Below are 26,060 nucleotides of genomic sequence, written 5' to 3'. Positions count from 1 at the left end.
TGTCATTAAACATCTTGAAATTACTAAACATTTCAAGTAAGCCTACTGGATGGCACATTGGGCTTGCATTTGATAAATTACCAAAATGCCCTTAATGGCAAGAATGACTTTTTATGCATGGTTATGATTCATGGTGGGCATGTATGCATATGAAAACATTTTAAAACGACTTAAAACAGAGTTTAATACTTATATATATATATATTTATGTTTTTCTGATTTTTTTGGATTTTCACAATAAATAGAAAAATGACATCGACGTCCCTATACGGGGTATGGAACACCTATGAAAATGATAAAACATTCATGTTAGTGACTAATGATCCCATAAAATCAAGCCTGATGAAATATGTATCCCATAATATTTTTTGTGAATTTTTATGCATTTATACTATTTTTTATATATTTGAAATGCTAAAAAAAAAGAAGAAAATAAGTAAAATTACAAAAGCCTAAGCAAAGATCCGAATTGAGCCAAACCAAAGCCCACACCCACTAATGAAAACATGATCTTTAACATGATCAGAATGATTTTATCCAAATCCCCACCCACAGGTTCAGATTTCATATAATTCTAAAACACTCACAGGGGCAAAAATGTCACATAAAACATGATTTGGAGCTCTGGAAAATTAATGGACATCAAGAACTGTGGGGAACATCTTCCCTAAACTTTTCACTATTTAATTACTCTTGTGATATTTTTGAGGATTTTGTAACTGAAAACAACCTCTTTTAGCTAAAGAAAATCAAAGAAATACATAAAAATAATTAAAAACTACCCTTGAAGCGTGGAAGTGTCTGGGATCAGTTTACATATCCTTGTATAGCTGGAATTATCGTCAGAAAGTGTTGAAAGCCACTCCAAGTATGGTTGCCCCGAATGACAAGAGTGGTGAACAAGGGTATTTGAGAAATATTATGTCTATGGAAGCATGATCTAGGGATATATCTAGCATGGATTGAAAGAGGGGATGACGAACTTCACAAAGGTAATTTGGTTATGAATTTTCTGGGTCTCTAAACCCTCCAAATTGGCCACCTATTTATAGGAAAAAATCCATTCGAGGAAAGGTCTCAAAGACCCTTGGGCAATAATGGCAAGAGACAAGAGGGCTGGTAGGGAGGCTGACAGGTGCAGGTGGCTAGGCGCACATGGGTGGCTAGGCAGCCTAGACTTTGGCACCCATGTGGGCATGGCCCATGCCCATGTGGGTTGGTTGGTGGGCCTAGTGTGGCTCCCATGGGTTGGCCTTTGGTCAGCCAGGTTGGGGTTGGACGGGTTGGTCTGGTCGGGTCAATCCGGTCTGACTTGGGTCTGTCAACATTTTTTTTTATAATTTTTCTTTCATTTTTTTCCCAAAAAGGGGCCATATTCAAACATCAACATCTTTTGATCCAGTTAGCCATTTTTGACAAGTCACATATCGACGCGAAGGTCGCAACACGTACTTTCCATCCGTACGAATGATATGGTCAGATTTTTTCGAAAACTAGCACGAATACTGAGAAAAACACATAAATGGTGTCTCATACTGATCAAGGTCCAAATGATACAGGAATTACACGAAATTTTACGTGCAAGCACAATATGACCAAATAAGGTCATCCAAATTATTTTAGATCACATCGGGTGGCTCGGTTACCAAGAACCATGCTAGGGGTAAAACGATCATTTTCATAAAAGTTATCCGATTTGACTGAAATTTTACGTAAAAGCTTAATATAACCAAATGAGGTCATCCAAAATCATTCGGGCCAAATCGATTGATCCAGTTACCAAGAACCGTACCAGGGGCAAAATGGTCTCCTTCAATGTTTTAGCAAGTGTAACTCTTTCTAATTGTGCCTTGGTTACTAGAATCCGTGGGGCATTGTGAGGCAGGTCGCAACCGTGGGTCGGTTACAAGCCTAGGGAATTTGTAATTACTAGTATATTGAGGGGGGAATATTGAAAATTTCCAATTACATTGAATCACCTATTTTATTTGAACAGTGTTTTCACATTTCACAACATTCATTTTTCTGTTTTTAAATAAGGAAACTATAAGCTTATTATGACGATAGCATCACCCCGTATCTATCGCTTTGCATGGAATCCTTTCACAGGAAGCCAAATCACTCTTGCGTACCTAAATAATGGGCCTGGGGTGATGACTTCTTAAAGGTGATCTTACTCTCCAAGGAGTTACAATATGACTGCACCGTTGTTGCTTTAAACTTCTCCATGGAACAAAGAATTATAGGCTCGGTGATGCGTCTAGGACCCTTGTTAAATTTGGACGGTCGTGACATGTTTATGGGTACTCTTATATTTCACAACAGAGAAATTTATGCATTCTCTGTTCCTGAGGAGTTTTGGATTATCAATTTGGCAAGTTTCAAGCCAAAACCCGTAAATGCAAAGTTTATTTCCTATGCCAAAGGCACCTTGAACCAAATACTTGAGTAGGGGATAAATAAACTTTGCATCTGATCTTGAAACTTGCCAAATTGATAATCCAAAGCTCCCTGATAACAGAAAATGCATAAATTTCTCCATTGTGAAATATAAGGCTACCAATAAACACGCCACGATTGTCCGAATTTAACGACAGTCTGAGACGCATCTCCAACCCTACAGATCTTCTGTTCTATGAAGAAGTTTAACGCAACAATGGTACAGTCATGTTTTAAGTTTAACTCCTTTAAAGTGATATTGAAACGATTGGAGAGTAAGATCACCTTTGAGAAGTGATCACCTCCAGGCCCATTATTGAGGTATGGAAGACTTATTCGGCTTCCTGTGAAGGGATTCCATGCTTAATAGGTACGGAATGGTGACAACAGAATTAACCATCCCTCAAAGCATCCAACACATTCTATAGCCGGGGGCTTCTTCTAAGATGATTTGATAAACCTTGCTCTCTTCGTAACTGAAGAAGCCAAAGATTCCTTTCCTCAAATTGTATTTAAACAAAACCATTGGATTGTATGGTTGCTGCAAACAGAGGCTGCAGCGATGTCTCCTAGTCTCATTTGAAATTGATCTCCATGGCATGCAGATGGAACCAAATCGGAAAATGTTTGGGAAACTAAGATGATCAGATATCATCTTAGTAATGTAGTTGGAAAGTTCACTCCATTTTGAGTAATATTCTTCACTTTGCTCCATCTTCTCTTTCTTCTTTAGGAACCTGCGGACGATCTCCCTATGAAGATTAAAGGGTTTCTTGAATCCATAGTAGACTAATTCATAGAAATTCGGGGAATACTACCAGAAGAGGAGTCGACCTTTTTTTATATATAATTGGGGCTCGTTCTTTTGACAATATCTATGTGAATTTTTAGGACATATGGATTTTGTTTCAACTTTCAATCCTCCGCGTCAATTATCTGTCTCAAACAAACACCTGTTGGCAAAGGCATAATTAATGGGGAGCGGTTTTTTTTTAAGACATGCGTGTAATATACCACTATTGGATTTGGGTGTCAAAACCTAAACCAAATAGTCAAACCGGCCCGATTGAGCCCGATCAGCATAAGTATGAACACTTATCCGTGTATTCTTTGCTTGGCTCACCTTCTCACCATTCAATAGTTAAATGTTGCAACACTTATCAGTTAACACTTTTATCAAAAAAAACTTATCAGTTATCTTTTTTTTGGTAATAAACTTATCAGTTATCACCAAGGGCGTTCTTGAGTTTCCCTCTCTTCCGTTGCTTTCACAGAAGCTTCATTTTGCGTGCCTACCCATTTGTCACGACATGAATGTTTTCTTACCCCCAAAAAAAAACGACATGAATGTTTGTTTTGTTATTCCCTTTGCAGTTTTTAGGGTGTGTAGCCGCCTCGAATCTAGGGCGTGGGACCCATGCCCAGATATGTTCCCACCCGTTCTCATGTGGGTAGTTGATTCGGATTCTTCTTCTGCTGGGGTCATTGCTATTAACACATGCATGAACTGATCTTGTCTTTTATAAATGATTTTTGGAAGAGCTGGACAGTAGCGAATTTGGTTCGTTCCAAATTATTTGGTGTGAAATCATGAATTATTGGGAGATTTCCACCATTTTGAACCTATCAATAATGGAGTAGTATTTAAGTTCATTGAAGCTTGTTTTAGTAGCAGAGCTCATGTGGGGTTTTGAGAGAGAGAGATAGAGAGAGAGAGAGAGAGAGTTTAAAGAGTACTACTTTTAGTGTTTTCTGTACTTTCTTTGTGCTTTCTAATGGAGGGGGAGAGTCTTAGGGAACCGTTATTGAAGAAGGTGTACTATAAGAATTGCCCAGGTTGTAGGACTGAACGTTTGAAGGATGCACAAAAGGGTGTGCCATTCAGGTTGTTGTCCTTCATTTGGCTCTGCTCCTTATGCTCTGGTGAGTAATGTGTATAAAAGCTTGTCTTCTGAGGTTAACTGAACTGTGAGATTAAGCTTTGGAAGCTATTGGTCATGTTAGTTCATTTGTTTATGCTTAGTGTGTTGTGTGTGTGTGTCTTTTGTTTGCAAGGTTAACTGGATTGCTAGATTGAGCTTGTGAAATTATTTTTATGCTGGCTTGAGTATGTTCCATGGCTAGTTCTCAGATTGGTTCAGTTATTTACTAATGAGCATAAACTAATGAACCAGCCTTACCAATAGTAGTTTTTGAATTATATGTGTGGAATTGATCTCTAGGATTGTAAAAATTGCTTCTCCACCTATGCTTTTAGTAAAAAAAATTTCCCTTTAAATATGCAAAGCAGAAAAAAGATTTATTGGGAAAATCTTAGCCAACTTAAATAAGTGATACATAGTGCTAAATAAAATCCACTAAACATCAGCACATCCCACAATGGAATATCATCCCCAAAACAGATCCTAGGTTGCACTACCCTTTCTTTTGCCAACCCATCAGTAACTTCATTGGCACTCCTCAGCATATATAGGAAGACATGGTATTTGGGAAATTTTGGAACTTGATAGGTCTGATACATTTTTTTTTTTTCCATAAAGTTAAACTTTACATCAAAAGCCAGCAATTTTAGCAATGGCATATTTCTTTCTTTGCCTCTGATTTTGCTTAAGGTTTTAGTATGTTTTTTTCAAAACTTTTCTTTCTTTACCATGAAAAGGAAAAACTTTATTTTGAAACATATGCTGGATTGGATCAACATTCATGAGATTCTCTGCACTTTCTTTATTTGAACTCTTTTGCTGCTTTTTATTGTCAATTTTTCTCTTTACATGGTCATTGATTGCACCTCATAAAATTTTGGAAAGATGTCATTGTGAATCATGTTTTCTATCTTTGGACTGAGTTAGAGTTTGGTGCCCTGAAATTACAAAAATAGGGCATACCAGTGTGTGAGGCTCCTGCCAGTGCGGGGTCTAGGGAGGGTCATGATGTGCGCAGCCTTACCCCTGCTTTCACACAGAGACTGTTTCCAGACTCGAACCCACAACCACTTGGTCACAATGGAGCAACCTTACCGTTGCACCATGGCCCGCCCTCTAGTACCCTGTAATTACAACTGGAATAACAATCAAGCATCCCTGTTGTCCATCTTACATATTGATTTCTTTTATGGTTTTGCTCCACTCAATTGAGAAGTTATAGATTAGGAAATTAACAAATTAGCTTGTTTTCTGTAATAATGCCCTAATATTTGTACTGTTTTGTACTTTGCCTTTTTAGCTTTGCCAGTTGCATTCCTCTTTCCGTTCTTATACTTCATGGTACGTATTCTACCCATAAGAGCTTGAATAATAATAATTTTCTGCAAGTGGGATATAGTAGACCAGGAAGAAAGTCTGCATCTCTCTTCTTATCCCTTTTCCATGTACTCAATGATGTATGTGAGCCTACAAGAAGGAAAAATGTTGTGATGTAGGATGTGCTCCAGTTAGATCTTGGTTCTGGCCAGTAATGCTTCATCATGGATGAAATGGAAGATTGTAGAAGGACCCAATTCATGATAAATTAAGTTCCATCTGGGATTCTGAATTAGTCACAAGAGTGTCAGGCATGCGTCTCGCACATGAATACCAGACTCTATAAACTGCCAAGTTTAAGAAAATGATGTATTCAAGAGAATGCAACTATTTCTTAGAACTTGGAGTTGTTATCTAAACCATAGCTACATATATTGTGTACATAGAATCAGAAACTTGGGTGCAAAGAACATTTTATTTCTTTTAGGGTTTTTCCTCCATTTCGTTTCCAAACCCCCCCCCCCCAAAGAAAAAAAAATCTTATGTGCATTATAAGTTATATATATATATTTTAATTTATTTTTTTCCCATTTGCAGATTAGGGATCTGCATATTGCAAAAAGAGTAGAAGATATCGGTTTCTATGCAGGATTTGTCGGTAATGTATTGTACAACAGAGATGCTTCATTTTATAGGTGATATAAATATTAACATATTGGTCCTAAGAATATTGTCTTGATAATGTAATTATTTTTTTTAAGGATCTTCATTTATGATTGGGAGAGCTTTGACCTCTACTCTATGGGGAATGGCAGCAGATCGATATGGCCGAAAACCTATAATAATGATCGGGACATTTTCTGTGTCAGTGGTTTTGGATGTTCTCTTTCCCTTTCAATTTGCAAATCTATTATCTAAGAGATGGAAGTTAATTTGTCCAATGTTGATAATTTTCTGACAAATAGTTTTCATCAATAGCAAATTGTGTTTGTCTCAGGCTTATATTCAACATGCTCTTTGGCCTTAGTACAAATTATTCGATGGCACTTTCTACAAGGTTTATTCTTGGAGGTTTCAATTGCGTACTTGGCTCAATAAGGGTATGCTTGTTATATATAACCAAACAAATCTTGATTTGATCAATGAAGCACTACTAAGTTAACCTTTCTAGTCATAAACGTTACCTATTGACTGTATCCAGGCATATGCTGCTGAAATTTGCCGAGATGAATATCGTGCTTTGGGACAATCAGTTGTATGAAATTTTCTTTCTTGGAATTAAACAGTAACTCATTTGGATTTATCGTCTGTTTTATTTTTTATTTTAGAGTTTAGTTTTGTGTTAATTATTCATATGGAGAATAATATTTAGGCATTTAGCTCAACATTTTATTTCAGGTTAGTACATCAACTAGCATAGGAGTGATTATGGGTCCAGCTATTGGAGGTTATTTTGCACAGGTATGGGTTCGTTTTGTTATGAACTGACAATAATGTTGTTGTTTCTCTCATTGAAATTATAAAAGGATGAGCTTCCTTGTAGAATCAACACTGAAATGGTGTTAATTTTACACTATATTTTTTATTCAATACGAATCCTCTAGTTTGATTTTCTCATGATGGATTACACAACCCTTGAAATCTGCCTGTGAGCCTTGTGTTGTACTTGATTAGGATCCTCAAACAGCCCTTAAACCCTATTTCCGATATATGTGGATATATAGGTAACCCGGTTTTACTAGCTTGTCTACTAGGATATTGCTCGGCCAAGGCCTCTGCAAGTGTGAGATATGCGTAGGATGGAGGAGAGATTTATCCAGTAAGATCAGGGGCAATATCTGACATTGTGCAGACGCTTATTGAAATTCAATTGAGCACTAGAATGTTTGTTATAGGTTTTGGCCTCTGTAAGTATATAACAAGGATGCAGAAACGACCCTCTCTGTCACTATATGATACAGAAATCCTAAAACCTCAGCAGGTGAACACATTCAATTTTTCTAAACCTTAACTTTCAACATTCAATTCTTCTAAACTTTAAATCTGTCGCTCCTCCACGATTACAATGAATAAGTAAAAAATGGTATTGCATAGGAATAGAAATCTAACTAAAATGGAAACAACCCAAAGAGGAAACTACCAAAATAAGCCATATCTAGGAAAAGGAAACTACCTAAGAAGCTCGTGTGTAATCTACCCATTTCAAATAAACTAAAATAAATATTGCATCCTAAGTAAACTACCAGCCCTTGCCAAACCAGAAAACCGGTTTAGGGCCAGTTCTTGGTTTGGGCTTCCAAAGCGGGTCATGTCAGTCCAGCCAGGCTAAGGCAACTGCATCAGCTCTCCTCTAAAAAGAATACGACTCTGTCGAGTTTGGATGAGGTCCAAGAATGCCGTCTGAGTGAACTCGCTGTAGGAGGAATGTACCAGCTGTCTTCTTGAGTTTGATAGATGGAAGGTCTTTCGCTGGGAGGAATTTCATCTCATGTCCACCATGCTGAAAAGAATATGTATCCTCATAACCACAGTGCTTGGCTTTCTTGTCATACAACCATGGGCGTCCCAAAAAGATGTGGTAGACTTTCAGAGGGAGGACGTCACACTGCACCTGATCAATCAGTCCATAATGTAGTTCTGGATTGGTAGGAGACCAACTAGAAGCCAATAACCAGGATCTGAACTGAACATGTAGTTTGGTTAGGTCAAAATAGGTGAAAATTGTGAAATTAGGGCTAGGGTTTGATGGTAGGGTTAGTTCAAGTTGATGTAGGGGAGTCTATCAGTGAAGGTCCTGATATGTTTTGATGGAGTTAGGTATGTAAACTTGAATGGGCTGCAAGGTTAGGGTTAGGGTTTTGGGTTTTTGAAAAGAGGAAAAGATGGATTATTAGGGTTTATGATGGTCAGATGAGGGAGCAACTTGGATTGAGTTTTCCTTATGATGAGAGGAGAGTTCGATCCAAAAAAGGAGGGATTTTGCTGGCTGGTTTGGTCTGGGCAGAATTTAGGTATTGGGAAAATTGAAAACAAAAGGGGGAATCTTAGAGTTTGGGCTGTGAGAGGATTAGAAGAAGAATTGTAGGGGATGGGGATGATTCAAACTTTCTATGTTGCAAAGAATCCTTGGCACCAGCTTGTTTGAATGGAGAAACTTGAATAAAAATTGAATCTTGCACGAAGAACACCAAAAGAAAGTTTCAAAAGAACCACCCGAACTTCATACCACAAGCTGTCGATTGGAGCAAACACTGATTCCTTCAAACGATCCACCCGGACTTCATACCACAAGCTGTCGATTGGATCAAACACCAATTCCACTAGCCTTGATCAAACAGAAGACAAAAATCCTCAATGGAGAAGACGAGTAGCAAAAAGCTTTTCATTAATATCAAAATTCGTGTTCAATCCTTGCGCCCCCCCCCCCCCATACAACCTTATATAAAAGACTCAAAAATAAACTCCTACATTAAAAAGGAAAGGCCTAACCCAATCCTTAACCTATTTAGGTAACTTAAACTGACTAGGAAAGTGAAATAACAAAAGAAATAGACTCAAAACATGGCTGGACTTGTAGAGTCCTAATCCAGCCCAACTTAAATTGCCATATGACTACTTAACCATGTCACAAGATCACTTAAGTGATCACATGACCACTAATTACATAAAAATAAAACTAAGCAAGGAATCCCGTATGCAACCTAATTACCCATATTTTAGGCCCAAAAAAGTGGTCTATTACATGGAAAACCCATGAGATTAAAGACCCAACATGTATATAAGCCAACCCTAAACTTATTCCTAAGCAAAGAAGCCCAGTTTGGTGATAAAACTGCATTAGTCCACCAATGGAAAACATGAGCAAACACCTTTCATTAACCTTGAGATTGGTGTTGTTCACTCATGCAACCTTATAGGGATTTGGATGAGGTTCTGTCTTCAAACCCAACTTGCAAACAGCATCTTCAGTGACAACGTTGGTGCAACTGCCTGGGTCAATCACCATATCACACAGGCTATCATTGCATCACACCCTAGTCTGGAAAATACTATTACGACGCCAATCTTTATCTTCCTCATTGGAAACCTTCTACGTAGCCAAGAGGGGGTGAATAACATAACAATACTGTCGCGCACCATCACTATCATCGTCATCAACCTCACTCGGCTCATGCTCACGTTCAGCCACCTGATTGACTGTCCTTGTTGTCCGTTGCTCCGTCGGTTCAAATGGTATGAAGTTGTCCTTGTCAATGTGAGCTACCAAACGGTTAGGACACTGAGTTGTCATATGTCCGTACCCCTTTGCACCTGAAGCACTGAATAGCTGCTTTCGGCATCACCGAATTTCTGTCATACCCACGTCGAGAGGTGGAGAATAAGGTCTATCTGAACCTCGCCAAGGTGGGGAGTAAGGACGAACCAGTTGTGTAGATGCCATAGAAGAACCACTAGCCTGTGGTTTGCTAACTGAAACTAACTTCTCTTGAGAAGAAGACTGTTATGGGCGAAAGCTATCACCTCTAGAATATGTGTCAGTTAAAGCCCTCATTATAAGGTTTCCTCAAATTTTCCTCAACCTGATATGCCATCTGAACTGCTTCCTCCATAGTAGGCAGTCTACTGGAGGCAAGTGCGACACTGATTTGTGGATGCAAGCCGTTGTGAAATTGTGCCACTAAGACATCCTCACCCCATTCGAACCATCTAAGTAAATGAGAATTTTTCTATGGAATCTCTTCACCTTTTTCCCTTTTTTATATGTGCTTCCTCAAAATTTTGAGTGAATTTTACTGATTTAGTTCTTCCGATTTATCTTTGTATATTAGCCTGCAGAGAAGTTCCCACATATATTTTCTAAAAGCTCACTCTTTGGGAGGTGTGTCACAGTACTTAAATTTCCTTAGCTAGTTCTGTCCTTCTGAATCTTTCCTTTATTTATTTCTCTATATTATTACACCCTTAATACTATTAGCCTATGTTCTGTAGGTATCCGTACTTTTTACCATGCCTTGCCATATCAATCCTCTCAGGATGTGTATTTATTGCTTGTTTCTGGCTTCCAGTAAGTTACCTTGCCATATCCACTTGTTACATTTATTTTGCTATGTGTCCTATTCTGCCTCGTATGGTAATCTATTTGATGCATAGAAGTAGAAAGAAAGAAATGATTTTTGAAAACAGGGCTCATGCTTCTCTCATTAAATAATGATTTCTTTGTCAATACTTTGCTCTTTCTCTGATTTTCTTTCTTCACCCTTTCTACAGTAGAGGAGCAGAGTTCTATGTAGTTGTCCTAATTTCATGCTTCATAATATCCGTACTACCTTTTAATGACATACCTGTCTGTTGGTATTTCTTTGACTTTCTTTGCATTAGAATGATAACTAATAACTTTTGTTTTGGCTTTTATTTGATATCTTACAAATATTTGATTGTTGTTGTAGGAAACTCTGCATATGCACTCGAAAGAAAATGAACAGTCAAATGATGCACATGAAGCTCCTTCATATGGATCTGATGAGAAGGAAGCTATCAAAGAAACTACAGAGAAAGAGTCATCAAGTACTGATGAGAATCTTTTGAAGAATTGGCCCTTAATGTCAACTATCATTTTATATTGTGTTTTCTCACTGCATGACTTTGCTTTCTCAGAGGTGAGCTTTCTTCTTTTCATAGATCGAGAACTCGCGAGATCTCGACCGAGATCTCGGTTTTCCAAGGGATTGAGACGAGATGGCATACGAGTTGAAAAAGTACAACAACTCTGAGATCTCGAGAATCTCAACCCAAACTCCTTTATATGAGTGCTAGATCTCGAGATCTCGGTGGGAAATCTTGGTATACAGACACCTATCTATACAAACCTTGGTATACAGACACTTATTTATGCCAGAAACCAGGACAAACACTTAAGATATTATTCATAAATAACAAATACCCCCCTATTTGAATCCAATAAAAATAGTTAAAAAAAAAATCAAATTCCAATAGGATAAAAAAGTCAACCCCCCAGTTCAAGAACAAAATTTGGATTTTCGGCGGTAAATGCAATTTTCAACTTTCTAATGCTGGGGTTTTTCTCAAATCTAAAAATTCCATAAATCTTAATATGGTATAACATTGCTAAAACCAAAGTGTGGTAAAATATTCATTTCTTTTGATGTCCAAAAAAATATTTTCATTCAGAGTGATTTTGACAGCAAAAGCTTTCCAACAAATCCAAGATTGCTTAAATATGATTTATATTGAAGGAGTTATGTACCGGTCAAATTTCATTTGGTGTGCGCGAATGCTGTTAAAATCGCTCTGAATGAAAATATTTTTTTGGACATCAAAACAAATGAATATTTTACCGCACTTTGGTTTTAGCAATGTTTTGCCATATTAAGATTTATGGAATTTTCAGATTTGAGAAAAACCCCAGCATTAGAAAGTTGAAAATTGCATCTACTGCTGAAAATCCAATTTTTGTTCTTGAACTGGGGGGTTGACTTTTTTTCCTTTTGGAATTTGATTTGTTTAACTATTTTTATTGGATTCAAATAGGGGGTATTTGCTTATTTATGAATAATATCTTAAGTAAATGAAATACAAAAGCATTTACTTAAATGATATTAGGCATAAATAAGTGTTTGTCCTGTGTCTGTCCTGGTTTCTGGCATAAGTCCTGGTCTCCCACTAAATGAAACTCCTATTTGGACTTTGTTTTTGCAAAATCTGATAGTACCATTATGTTTAAATGGCCTAAAATAGGCTGAGTACCAAGTTTCAGACCCAAACTAGGTCTAAAACCCACCGAAACTAGGTTTCAAGTTAAAAAAAAAAAATGCGCCAACTTGACCGAGATCTCGATTTTTCCCAGGGTCGAGTTCCGAGTTTTAGTACCTTGCTTCTTTTAAGTTATTTTCATGTATTTGTATTCTTAATGTGATGCTTACTATTTATTTTCATTCCTCGGCACATTCTATTTTTATTAGGAAAGTAACATACGTTATTATACTCCAAATATTTTTCTGATAGATTTACATTGTAATGCAAATCGGTTTTTTTTATCATTAGGATCCGATTTCTTTGTTTTTTAACCTTTTTTTATCCACTAGCATTCGGTGAATATGTAAGGGTAAAATGACAAAAATCCCTTAAAATCATGTCTTGCTCTAGAGTTTCCATGGTGATAAGTCAACAAAAAGGTTTCAAATTCATTTCCATGTTCTATATGTTAGAGTTGTTAGTTTATAAGGGTAGTTCTGTCATTGTCTTGTTATAAGACATGACTTAAGTTGTATTTTTCTTTTTCTTTCCTTATTTCCATTTACCTCCTTAGGGAGATCAGTGTAGTTCTAGAACTTATTAATGAAGTTAATATGTGTGTTGAGAAACACTCAACACACAACCGATTCTCTCCCAACTCTTCTTCTCTTCTTCCCCTTTCCTTCCTCTTTGCTGTTAACTCTTTAATCTCTCATTAGAATCGATCCATTGAAGATTTAACTTGGTATTAGAGCTAGCATCTCTGGTTTGAGAGTCAGCTTAGCTCAGTAGTTGTCTTCTCCTCTCTTTAGAACCCTATAAATGTAAAGGGGTTCCATTAGAGGTTGTATATGTGAGATACTATACTTCTTACAGTCTTGGGAGTGGTATTCTTCAAACCAAGTCCATATGGAGAGAGTTTAGGAGCTGCTGAAGTGGTTTGAAGCTTTAGAAGATGCCTGCCTAGCTACCGCCAGCCTGTGACGTATTTGCCTTGGTTCTCCTTCACCTCTCCATCTCTTGGAATGAGACCTAGTGCATTTGAATCGCCTAGGGGTGTTATCTTAGACCCCTAACCTCTTGGTTGTTGAGAGGAATGTTACTTAGCTTCCAACTGTTGTGAAGCTTTGGAAGAAAACCCAGTTTTTCTGCCAGCCTTGGGCTGTTTCAGATTCGACTCTGCCTTTAGCAGATTGGTTTGCCTTGGAACTTGACTCATTTAAGTCATATGGGAGTGCTGTTTTGAAGCCCTAAGAGCCTGTTCTTCGAGGTGGAAGATTGGAACACTACTGCTGCTTTTTTGCTGCTGTACAGGTATCGGCAACTCTGTTTCTGCTTCTTGTTTGACCTTTTTTTTTTTTAAGATTGCTGCATTGGATGATTGTTTGTTGCTGAGAATGGAATGTTTGCATCTTGTTACACTTGTTGGGTATTATAAACTGAAGTTCCTTGGCTGTTAGAAGGATTTGGTTTGAGCTATGCAAGTTTTTTGCACTCTGTATGCCTGCTGTTTTTTAGGCTTGGTCTCAGCCTAGTGATTTGGTTGATTGAGCACCATTTGTGTACTGGTTTACCTCCTTTATTTGGGTTGAGTGTACTCCCCAGTTGAGCAGCACACTAGTTTGACTGTTGAAGTGTCTGCATATTATGTCTACTATGTCTGGGCAAGATTTTGAGGTCAGTGGACCAACTACAACAGCTACTACTAGCAGCCTTAGTAGTGGTTCCCAAATGATGGCTTCCTTTGATAACCCTAACACCTAAATCTCTGTTGTGAAATTGGACAATACCAACTACTTGGATTGGTCCCGTTTTGTGAAGATGTCCCTGCGAAGTAGGGGAAAGTTTAGGTATATTACTGGCTCTATTAAGGAGCCTGCCACTACTATTGATCCAGGATAGCTGAAGTGGGAGACTGAGAACTCCACAGGTATGACATGGCTGGTTTTCTCCATGAAACCTGAAATTAGTAGGAGGTTTATGGACAAGGAAACTGCTAAGGAGATGTGGGACAGTGTTGCCCGGACCTTTGATCAAGTTGGTGACTATGCAAAGGTGTACCAAATCCACCAAAAGGTCACCAACATGAAGCAGGGTGATAGGAGCATCTCTGACTACTACAACACTGTTGCCAGCCTGTGGCAAGAATATGATCACTATAGGTATCTTCGATTGTCCAACTCTGAGGATGAAGCCAAGGTTTACAAGAATCAAGAAGTTGAAAGGATTTTTTCTCTACTTGGTGGGATCAATCTGGAGTATGAGCCCATTTGCCTGCAGATCCTAGGGAGGTCTCCCTTTCCATCCTTGGATGAAGTATGTAGTTACTTGCAAAGTGAGGAAACCAGGAGAACAACTATGGATATTGCACCATCCACCGAGAGATTTGCTCTTGTTTCTAGTTCCCACAGAGACTGGAAAAATGGGGGGAAAGGCCAGTGGTCAACTCGTGGAGATCACCGTGAGAAATTTAATTGTGATCACCGTGGCAAGCTAGGACACACCAAGGACAGGTGTTGGGATTTTCATGGGCAGCCCCCTGGTATGCGTGGTGGTTCATCTAGTGCCCGTGGGGGCAAGCGAGGGGGAGCTAAGGCTCACTCTGTGACATCTGAGTCTGAGACATCTGGACCCCAACCTGCTCCTGACTCCCTTTCACAGGATGATATTGCAGCCCTGCGCCGGCTGATGTCTCGCCTTGGAGAGTCAGCTACTGGTTCTACCTTTGGAGGGTCAGCTACTTCTGCCTCAGCTCTGCAGGCCTCGTCTGCCTTGACCACTGCTCCCACTTGGATTATTGACTCAGGCGCCTCTGACCACATGACTGGTATTTCACAGTGTTATGATTCCTATTCTATTTGCTCTGGTCAGGACAAGGTAAGGGTTGCTGATGGTTCCCTTTCTTCTGTCTCTGGTAAGGGTAATGTGAGAGTTACTCCTATTTCCCTTGAGTTTGTCCTTTATGTCCCTGATTTTGCTACTAATCTATTATCAATGAGTCACCTAACCAAATCTTTAAACTGTTGTGTCACTTTCTTTCCTTCTTATTGTCTTTTTCAGGATTTGGAGACAAAGAGGGTTATTGGCAGTGGGACTGAAAAAGGCGGACTCTACCTTCTTGAACCACGGTTACCTGCTCAATTTACTGCTGCAGCTTATGTTTGTGGGCGGAGTGACTGTAGTACTTTGGAGTCTGTAATGCTTTGGCATCAACATATGGGTCATCCCTCTTTTGTTGTTATGAGGAGACAGTTACCCCACTTGTTTAATTCTTTTCTTTCTTCATATGTTTTTTAGTGTGAATCTTGTATTTTTGCTAAACATTGTCACACATCTTATTCTTATCGTGGTAATAGATCTACTGTACCTTTTTCTCTTGTTCATATTGATGTTTGGGGCCCTTCTCCTACTACCTCTTTGTCTGGATTTCGTTACTTTGTTTCATTTGTGGATGACTATTCTAGGTCTACTTGGATTGTTTTGTTGAAACAAAAGAGTGATGTTTGTGATGCTTTCAAGGATTTTTATCAACTTATCAGTACTCAATTTAGTACTCGAATCCAGATTGTTAGGTCTGATAAGGGGGGTGAGTACATGTATGGGGGGCTCCAACAGTTCCTTACTGATAATGGTATCATCCATCAACTGGCATGTGTTGACACCTCCCAACAAAATGGGGTAGCTGAGAGAAAAAACCGCCACTTGTTGGAAATCACTAGGGGTCTTCTCTTTAGCATGCTTGTGCCTAAGACCTTCTGGTCTGATGCACTTCTTACTGCTGCCTTTCTTATTAACTGGATGCCAACTCCACTCCTTGGCTCCAAATCTCCCCTGGCTCTTCTTTCTCCTTAATCCTCTGTCTTCTCTTGCCTCCAAAAGTCTTTGGTTATGTTTGTTATGTTCATGTTAACAAATCAGCCCGCACCAAGCTTGATCCCAAAGCTTTGAAGTGCATCTTCTTGGGCTACTCTAACTCAACCAAAGGGTATAAGTGCTACCATCCTCCTTCCCGAAGCCGACTTCTCTCCAAAGATGTCACCTTCTTTGAGTGTATTCCTTGCTTTTCTTCTCCTTAGCATCCTCTTCAGGGGGAGAGTACTAGAAGTGAACAGGATGTTAATGTCATTCCTTTTCTATCTCCCTTGCCTACCTCCACTTCCCCATTTCTATTTGATATTGGAAAATATAAAGAAGTGGATGTTGCTGATGCTGATGGTATTGTTGATATTGATGCTAGTAGTGGTGGTGATGCTAGTAGGAAGAAAGAATACAGGGGAATAAGATTCAAAGATGGTGGTGTATTCACAAGAGGTGCATGCTTGAAGGGAAAAGGAAAGCAACCCTGCCAAGACCCCTCTTTGGATCCACATCCTCAGTCCCATCGTCCTCAGCCAGGTAATACTTCTCCTTCTGAATTAGATCTTCCAATTGCTGTGAGAAAGGGGAAGAGAGCCTGTACTAACCCCATAGCCCAGTTTGTTTCCTATGACTCTATTTCTCCTACAAGTATTGCCTTTTCCACTGCCCTTGAGTCTTATTCCATTCCCAAAAATGTCATAGAGGCCTTATCCGATCCAAATGGATGCAAGCAATGTCTGAGGAAATGATGGCTCTGGAAAAGAATAATACTTGGACACTAGTTGATCTTCCTAAGGGGAGAACTCTAGTTGGATGCAGATGGGTTTATACCATCAAGTATATATCCGATGGTACAGTGGAAAGATACAAAGCTAGGCTGGTTGCAAAAGGTTATAGTCAAGTGTATGGCATTGACTACCAAGAGATTTTTGCCCCTGTAGCCAAGCATAACTCAATCAAGGTTCTTCTTTCAGTGGCAGCCAATAAAGATTGACCAATGTACCAATTAGATGTGAAGAATGCATTTCTTCATAGAGATTTAGCAGAAGAAGTGTACATGCAGTCTCCACCTAGTTTTAAGTGTCCCTCAGCTGAAGAGAAAGTATGTCTCTTGAAGAATGCCCTCTATAGCCTCAAGCAGTCTCCCAAGCCCTGGTTTGAGAGATTTAGACAGGCCATCCTAAAGAATGGGTATTATCAGAGTTAAGCTGACCACACCTTGTTTATCAAGAGAGGTCATTGTTCAGTTACAGCTCTCATTGTCTATGTTGATGACATTGTGCTAACTAGGAATGATGTTGCTGAGATAAACAAATTGAAGTCTTATCTGGCTAAACAGTTTGAGATCAAAGACCTTGGACTTTTGAAATACTTCTTGGGTATTGAAGTATCTAGATTAAGGAAAGGAATCAACATCTGTCAGAGGAAATTTGTCTTGGACCTTTTAAAAGAGACAGCCATGATGGGGAGTAAACCAGCAACTTCCCCCATTGATCCGAATCATAAGCTTGGTGATGAATGTGGTTCTCCTCTCATAAATGCAAGCAAGTATCAAAGATTAGTTGGGAAACTAATCTATCTCTCCTTGACTCGACCAAACATCTCTTATGTAGTTGGAGTGTTGAGTCAGTTCATGCATGCTCCCGGGAGTGGACATCCGGATGTAGTGTATCGCATCATTAGGTACTTGAAATCCTGCCCAGAAAAGGGTCTTCTATTTGCCAAGCATGACCATTTGCAGATTGAGGGTTACACAGATGCTGATTGGGTTGGTTCAGTCTCTAACAAGAGTTCTACTTTTGGGTACTGCACTTTTGTGGGTGGTAATCTGGTTACCTAGAGGAGCAAGAAGCAACCAGTTGTTGCTAGATCCAGTGCGGAGGCAAAGTTTAGAACCATGGCTCATGGAGTGTGTGAACTTATATGGCTGAAGAGACTTCTTCAAGACTTGAGTTTTGGCACTGAAGGTCCAATGAGACTTTATTGTGATAACAAGGCTTCTATAAGCATTGCCCATAATCTGGTTCAACATAATCGAACCAAACATATTGAGGTTGATCGACACTACATCAAAGAAAAGCTAGATTCTGGTTGCGTTTGTACTCCTTTTGTGAAGACAGGTGATCAAAAAGCAGATATTTTCACCAAAGGGTCTCCTTCCTGGTCTATTCAGTACTTTATTGAGCAAGCTGTGAATGTATGACATTTATTCTCCAGCTTGAGGGGGAGTGTTAGAGTTGTTAGTATTTTGTATAAGGGTAGTTCTGTCACTGTCTTGTTATAAGACATGACTTAAATTGTATTTTTCTTTTTCTTTCCTTATTTCCATTTACCTCCTTAGGGAGGTCAGTGTAATTCTAGAACTTATTAATGAAGTTAATATGTGTGTTGAGAAACACTCAACATACAACCGATTCTCTCCCAACTCTTCTTCTCTTCTTCCCCTTTCCTTCCTCCTTGCTGTTAACTCTTTAATCTCTCATTAGAATCGATCCATTGACGATTTAACTCTATATTCTAAAAAAGGCGTACCCAGTGCACGAGGCTCCAGCCACTGTGTGGTCTGAGGAGGGTCATTATGTAAGCCTTACCCATGCTTCACGAAGAGACTGTTTCCCAACTTGAACCCGCAACCACTAGGTCACAATGGAGCAACCTTACCGTTGTGCTGAGGTCTACCCTCTTCCATGTTCTATATCCTATGGAATATTAATTTAGGACACTTCTGGATTTATGAATTCATCTGGGTTGATCTTTTATTGATATACTATAAAAGAAATATAAGGAATTCAGTTAACTTTAATGGAATTTGAGCTTGAAGTATATAGGAATTTGTTTGAGAAATTCTGCAAAGAATACATCCTCTTTAAAATAGTGCTCTTTCTTGAGTAATCATCAGAAAACTATGAAGAAAGTTACAAGTGGAAAATGAATTTGAAATTAAAATAGAAGAAATTGGTTGAGTTGGATGTGTTTCTATGGCAGTATGATCTATACCTAGAGTGGCACATCATGTAGCATTCCAAATAAATCCAGTGTTCCCACTTTATGGGCTGAATTGAGTTTCTTGAACCTTTGGTTGATTGGATGAAACCATGAGATCATTTTGTCTGTCATGATTTAAAACTACAATAAAAGAATGAAGAATTCTAAATTTGAAGGATATACTTGAAGAGAGAGGGGGCCTGAGGAATAGTAACTTGCATCTCTGTCAACAGGCTACATCCATTAACCTGCTAGCTCCCCAGCATCAGGGTGTTCAAATTCGCAGCAAGAGGGGACTGTGGTCTATTGTTCACCGGATACATGATCAGATTATCATGGTGTACTTGATTATGTCTAATCATGAAATAATGATCTTAGTGATCAAGCTTGTGTTCCAAGAAGAGATTAAGGGGAACTCCACAATTCCATTAAACAAACATATCCTAATTCTTAAAATGGAATCAATTAAAGACTAGAACTCGAAGTTTAATGTTTTATATAGTATGGATTTCAATCTATTTGGAAACTGTATTTAAGAACTTTCTGTATTTTTATGGTTTTTTTTTTTTTATTCTCTTGTATGCTTTCATCAGTAAACCTAACAATTGAACTCTTTTTCCTGGACTTCTCCCACATTTGCTTTTAATGCTATCAAGTCTTTAAGTTCTTTCATTTGAAAAGCAACCCTTATGCTTTCCAGATATTCTCACTATGGGCTGTCAGTGGTAAGAAGTATGGAGGACTAAGCTTTACATCTCAGGCAGTTGGTCAAGTTCATGCAATCTCAGGTATGTAGGCATCCATACAAATTCTAAAAGATGTGGAAATTTACATTTCATGTAATTGATTGGTAAGCATAAATTCCTTTTTTTTTTTCCCTTTTTCAAATTTTGATTGAAAGCATAAATTCTTAGATCAATAACAGGTTCTCTACAGGCAAATTTGGTTAAATAGTGATAATCTTTGCAAGCTGTATTTGAAATTTTGTTGTAATCTTCTGTTTTTTGTCATATACATTTAAGAAAGCCTACTCTTGCAGATTCATATTTTTTAGGCTTTGAAATGGTAAAAGTCTAAGATATGTAAATACCTAATGCTGAGGACACGAGACTGAAATAGGGTCCAGATAGGCCACAGATAAGAACACCAAAGGAATAAGGTACAGATTCATTCTCATCATAGCACAGGCAGCATAATTTGGAATACATCCATGTCCCATGTTTCAAATGATCAGCTGTTAAAATGTTGTCCTTTACTGCAGTCCAAATGAAAAATTGCACCTTTCTTGGAATTTCTCCAAATTATCTAATAAACTGTTATACACTTCCCAGAACCAGTATATAGGCCAAATATGGACTTCACGGTGAGCCTAATCTGTTTTTCCCATCCAACTTCCCCAATCAGGCCTTGAAGCATCCAAGTAGAAGTCCTTCACAAATTAACAATATTTATTAAATTGGTGTTCCATTACCTTTCTCCAGTGATTCAGCATTTCATATTTGTGTTGATGATGTTTATTCTGTGATGTCAACCTTCACATCGAATCTTGTTGGCCATTTACATAGCACGGACCCTTTTTTTTTTTTTTTTTTTTTTCTTATGATGCTTCTTATACCAAGTTCTCCCAATCCTTTCAGCATGCCAATCTCTTGTTCAATCAAATGTTGTATGTCATCCACTTTCCCCTCCCAACCCTTCCAAAGGAAAGCCCACTCTAAAGCTTCTTTCTTCTCTACCACTGATATGGGGATTATAAACATTGATAAAAAAATATGTTGGGTTACTTGGTAACACTGCTTTTATAAGACTAAGCTTCCATCTTTATGTTCCCCTTTCCAACCATCTACCTTTTGCTTTTTTAAGTTTTCAACCATTTCCAGGTATTCACAAGGCCCAATATACTTCCCTTTTCATAACAGGCACTTGTGGGTATACACAAATAAATATAAGAAGATTTCCCCAGCCATGGATATTGGAAGTGTGGTCCTATATATTTACTTATTTAGTACCTTCCCCACCTTTCTGCAAAAGGTCAAAATGAGTGAGATATTTTGATGTACAGAAATTGGATTATTTCAGTGGAAATAAGCCTTGGGTTGGGTTACATATGTATTGGGCCTTTGTCCAAGGGATTTTCATTGTAATTAACCACTTTAATGGGGTAGGAGTTAGTAATATGACTTTATCGGTCAATTTAGGAGTGATTTGTTAACTGAATTATATTAAATCTGGTTGGGATTTACTTTTAGTTTATGCTATGATTCCGAGTCCTAGTCGGGATAGGAGTGTCAAATTTGGGTCTGTTTTGCCTTTTCCAAGTTGTAGTTTGAATAGCAAATCAGTTTAGGATTATGAATTTTAATATAGATGTACTGGCCTATGGCCTAAGCATTATAGAGGAGCTTTACTGATCTGATGTATAGAAGTTTTTAATGGAGTGAACAAAAAAAAAAAAAAAAAAAAAAAATTTAGCAAAGAGTGAGGGAACAGTTGAATCTGTTATGGAATCTAGTAAACCAGTAGCAGCAGAATGCCAGAACCTGTAACAGAGGCTAAATATTAAGATTTCTAAATCCTACCTGTCACTGGAGGTCGCCTTAATTGTGAGAATCAACAGAGTCGCAGGTGGAAGGGTTGCATGGTGGATTCCAAGGAACTGAATAACTGGTACAGGTGTGTTCCTGTCCTCTTTCTTTCATTTATATCGTCTACTTTATTCTACCAAATTCAACAGGGAAGTCTCTCTTTTATTCCTACCTTGTGATCCCCTGTTTTCTACGTATTTTCAATTTGTTTTCTTGTTACATAACCCCCTCAGATATGTTTACTTTCATCTCAATATTCATATACTAGTTTCTGGTTATATTCTCTCTTGATTTCTGGTCTGCGACTCTTGGGCATTATTGTTGAAAGCTCAACTCTATACTGCCTGCTCTGCTTTCCTAAATTCACTTGGATTAGTCTGTGCTGCCTTGTTAGGTCTCAGTTTGCTGAGATATTTTACAGGCAGATTCTAGTAACGAAGAGGACCACTCGACCTCAACATGAGGTCAATTTAACAATTCTGTCTCAAGCTATAAAATTTCTCCCTTCTCATAATTTTCTCTATTCTGGTTGAGTTTCTGCAAGTCTCTAGTTCTAGTTTGGGACTTGTTTTGCATTATTTCTGTTCCCTCGAACAGGGGCTACAGATTGTATAACTAAATGAGAAAGTATCCATTGCACCTTCTCAGTTTGGAACATTCTTTGATTGTAATGATGCCAAATCGCTCTTCACTTTGAGATTGGGCCATTCTTGTAATTCTATATGATAGAACTTGAGTAATTGCTTTTTTTTTGGGTGAATAAGAATTTCAATACCAAAAGAAGAAGAGAAGAAATTACAAAAGGCCCTAAAGAGGAAGAGCCCAACCAGCCAGCCAAAGCATTAGCCGGAGCAACCAAGGAGACATTTGAGAGACCCCAGGACTGAACAATGGTCCTGTTCCTATGGGTGTCTTTACAAGTAGAGGGGGGAAGTAAAGATAGCTTTGCTTTAATTTCAAAGGAAATGGAATCCCAAATCTTTTGGAAAGGCCGAGAGATGGAAGTCCATTTTCTCAAATTACGCTCCATCCAAATATGGTTGAGAGTAGCACAGAAAGCCATCTTCCCGACCGTGTCACAAGTAGAGGAGCCAGCGAAAGTCATATCAATCCAAATTCATTCTCTAGCGAAGGGAAGAATACGCCTTCGGACAGGCCAGCATTTAAGGAGCACACCCTTCCAGATTGCAGCTGAGTAATTGCTTTTACCTCCATTGTGTTTGAGTCTGCTATACCAAGTGCCAGAAGAAACCATCCAAATGTTACCTGCACGGTCCCTTAGCATCCCCCAAAATAAAAATCCTCTTTCTTATAGAACTTGTCGACAATGGTCATACTCAAAATTAAATTGAGGACATCTATCACCTTCTTATAGCATCCCCCGCCATAGTTTCACTGTTTGGAGAGTCTTTAACCAGTGCCTCCCTACCCAAACTTTCCTCCTCCACCGTCAGCTCCCTGTTTCCTCCTCTTATATCCTATATTGGAATGGTATTGAGGACATCGATCACCTTTTATTCTCTTGCTCTTTTGCCTCTTCTGTTTGGAAAAAAGCCTAGGATTCTTGTTGGTCCCGTAGCAGGAGACCTTTACCCTTCTCTAGGGAGTAGCTTTGGATGGATATGTCCTTCTCTGGTAGCACTATTTGTGATATTGCAGGCAAGTTTGTGTTCGGCGCAATTATCTCTCACATCTGGATGGAGCCAAATCTTCGAAGATGGACTTCCAACTCTCGCTCTATTGACATGATTTGGAAGACCATCTTCTTTGATGTCATCTCCAGGCTTCACATGTTACCCCACAGATGTCTTGTTGACTTCCCAAGGAATAGGAGTATTGTTGTCTCCTAGGGCCTACCTGTATCTCTTCTCCAACCTCTTGACCCTTCTCTTCCTAGGGCTCGAGGTTTTGTATAGTCCCCCCTCCTTTTTTCTCCTTCTTTCTTTTCCCTTGTGTATTCCTCCCTCCCCCAGTTTTGGGATTTTGGTAATGGATTATTTATTCACCCAGAAAAAAAATTAAATAAATCAACAATTAAAGCAATTATGCCCTGTTTCTCATCTAGCTCACTCTTGACCTCCTTTGGGTTAGCCATACATGCTTCTTTTGGAGTCTATGATATGATGGACTTCCAAGGATATCTGGAACTAGATCATATCATCAATATCTTTCATGTTATTATTAGTGGTTCTCCTAGTAGAGAGCTCCATATGTGGCTATAGAAACCAGTTAGGAGGTTCCAAGGTTTAAAGTATCAGTATTGGGTATCGTATCGGATGGTGATTTTAAAATGCATATCGTATTGTATCGGAGAGACAGGATTATTTCTTGTATGTACATGAACGGATGAGCAAAATGAAATAAAAAAGTAACATCATATAGGTGATAGAAGGGGCACTTGACATTAGGTACTTCTCTTGTCGGTTCGTACGCATGGAAATGGTTGAAATGTATGAAAATGCTTAGGATACATGTACAATACAATGTTGAAGCATAAAACACTATAAACAAGTAATATGTAAATATATCATGTATAAATAGGAGAAAAAAGTACCACGAGATGAGTGCATTTAAATGATTATGTATAAAGGATGTGGTTTCTTACATGTACTAATACCAAAAAAGATGTCATTTTCAGTTGGGGGAAGAGTTTTATGGTTTAGATGCAAGCAAAAAGAAAAAAGAAAAAAAGCAACAACACTAAAAATCATTATTTGTGCAAAATTACAAAATTTTGATTGATAACTGTTTTTGCCCAAATCTGATTTCGATTCTTGATTGTAAACTGTTTGATCCCCAAATGATGATGAAATCAACACGACTAGAGTCGCTAGTGCCAATAGAAGTAATCAAGTTAATTTTGCCAAAAACAAAAACTCTCGGTAAGTGTTTTACAGTCACGGATCATGTTCTGTAGTTTATAAGAGATGTATTGAGCATATTGGTAGAAATCGGCCATATCAGATCACGTATCGACCCAATACAATTTTTTTAAGGTATTGGATCGGTACCTTAAAGATATGATATGTATCAGTTAGTATCAGCGGATGCGGTAGGATAGTTAAACCCTTGGGGGTTCCCCTTTTTCCACTTTTGGGGGAGTAACTTAGCAGGTTAAAGATAATGAGTGAGAGCTGTGGCATGTCTGTGGATTCCAATCCTTCATCCCTCATTTATAGTGCGCTGATCAGGGCATACCAAGTACACAAGGCTCCTGCCACTGCGGGGTCTGGGGAGTATCATAATGTATGCAGCCTTACCCCCGATTTGCGGAGAGGTTGTTTCCGGGACTCAAACCCGCAACCACTAGGTCGCAATGGAGCAACCTTACCGCTGCGCCGAAGCCCACCCTCTATTTACAGTGCACTGACGATGCTTCAATTCTACTGGGGTTTATGCTAATCAAGTCTTTCATCATAGAGCTTCATTAGGAGTTCTCAACCATTTCAGGTTTAATGGTTAATTCACAAAAAGTCATCTTGATTGGTATTGGGAATATTAGGCAGGAGGTGGTTGAGCTTGGTGCAGTTTTTGTTGGGTTGCAAGTTTGGGGAGATTCCATTTGTACACTTGGGGGGTGGGTCCTATTGGTGCAAAGCCAGATCCATAAAATGGATGGAACACAAGTTATTTATATATTGGTGGTAAATGAACCCTAACCCATATCATCAAGGCTATGTTCCTGTTTATTTAATATCAATTTTGCATGTCCCTGAAGCTTTGTTCAAGAAGACGGAGAAAGTAGAAGGGTAAGTATTTCTCTTTGCTCGGGTTATTGGAAAAATAATATTAAGGATTTGGAATCATTTATTTCCTTTCACTTCTAAGGTGAGATTTGGGAGGATATGTGGTTGTTTCAGTGTACTGACTCTACCCAAGACTTTGTAATTTGGTTCGGGAAATATTGTTTTGTTGTTGCACATGGATATTTGTAATGAAATGTCAGCTGAAGGTTGGTTTCAGAAGGAAGCTGATGGGATGGGAGATTAACAACAACAACTCAGTCTATCCCAACAAGGCCTAAAGCTATGCTTGTCTTTCCTCACTTCTCCTAAGGTCATATTAGGTCTGCCCCTGGCTCTTTTAGTTCCTTCAATCTGAATCAAATCACTCCTCCGTACAGGATTAGCAACTTATCAAATTGCTGGAGACCTTCTACGGTGTTTCCGTGGATTGCATATGGTGGCAGAAGCCAAAATGG

General features: G+C 38.7%; 1 protein-coding gene across 2 annotated transcripts in view; it reads left to right on the top strand.

Moving 5' to 3' along the window:
- Window positions 1-4,171: 4,171 nt before the first annotated feature.
- LOC122639636 (probable peptide/nitrate transporter At3g43790) overlaps window positions 4,172-26,060 on the top strand; it is a 40,853-nt gene continuing 18,964 nt past the window's right edge. Inside the window, exons 1-11 of one of the 2 annotated variants that reach the window (XM_043832505.1) lie at window positions 4,172-4,362; window positions 5,662-5,702; window positions 6,276-6,336; window positions 6,440-6,542; window positions 6,676-6,778; window positions 6,880-6,933; window positions 7,077-7,139; window positions 10,508-10,557; window positions 10,668-10,743; window positions 11,126-11,335; window positions 19,975-20,062. In XM_043832505.1, the coding sequence (XP_043688440.1) occupies window positions 4,215-4,362; window positions 5,662-5,702; window positions 6,276-6,336; window positions 6,440-6,542; window positions 6,676-6,778; window positions 6,880-6,933; window positions 7,077-7,139; window positions 10,508-10,557; window positions 10,668-10,743; window positions 11,126-11,335; window positions 19,975-20,062 (997 nt within the window). In that variant the 5' untranslated portion in view covers window positions 4,172-4,214. The remainder of the gene's footprint in view (window positions 4,363-5,661; window positions 5,703-6,275; window positions 6,337-6,439; window positions 6,543-6,675; window positions 6,779-6,879; window positions 6,934-7,076; window positions 7,140-10,507; window positions 10,558-10,667; window positions 10,744-11,125; window positions 11,336-19,974; window positions 20,063-26,060) is intronic. The other variant, XM_043832506.1, reaches the window with a different exon arrangement.

The sequence above is a fragment of the Telopea speciosissima genome, chromosome 9 (genome assembly GCF_018873765.1).
Source record: "Telopea speciosissima isolate NSW1024214 ecotype Mountain lineage chromosome 9, Tspe_v1, whole genome shotgun sequence".
Classification (NCBI taxonomy): Eukaryota; Viridiplantae; Streptophyta; class Magnoliopsida; order Proteales; family Proteaceae; genus Telopea; species Telopea speciosissima.
The sequence above is the reverse complement of the archived record's forward strand: the minus strand, read 5'-3'. Positions and strand labels throughout refer to the sequence as shown.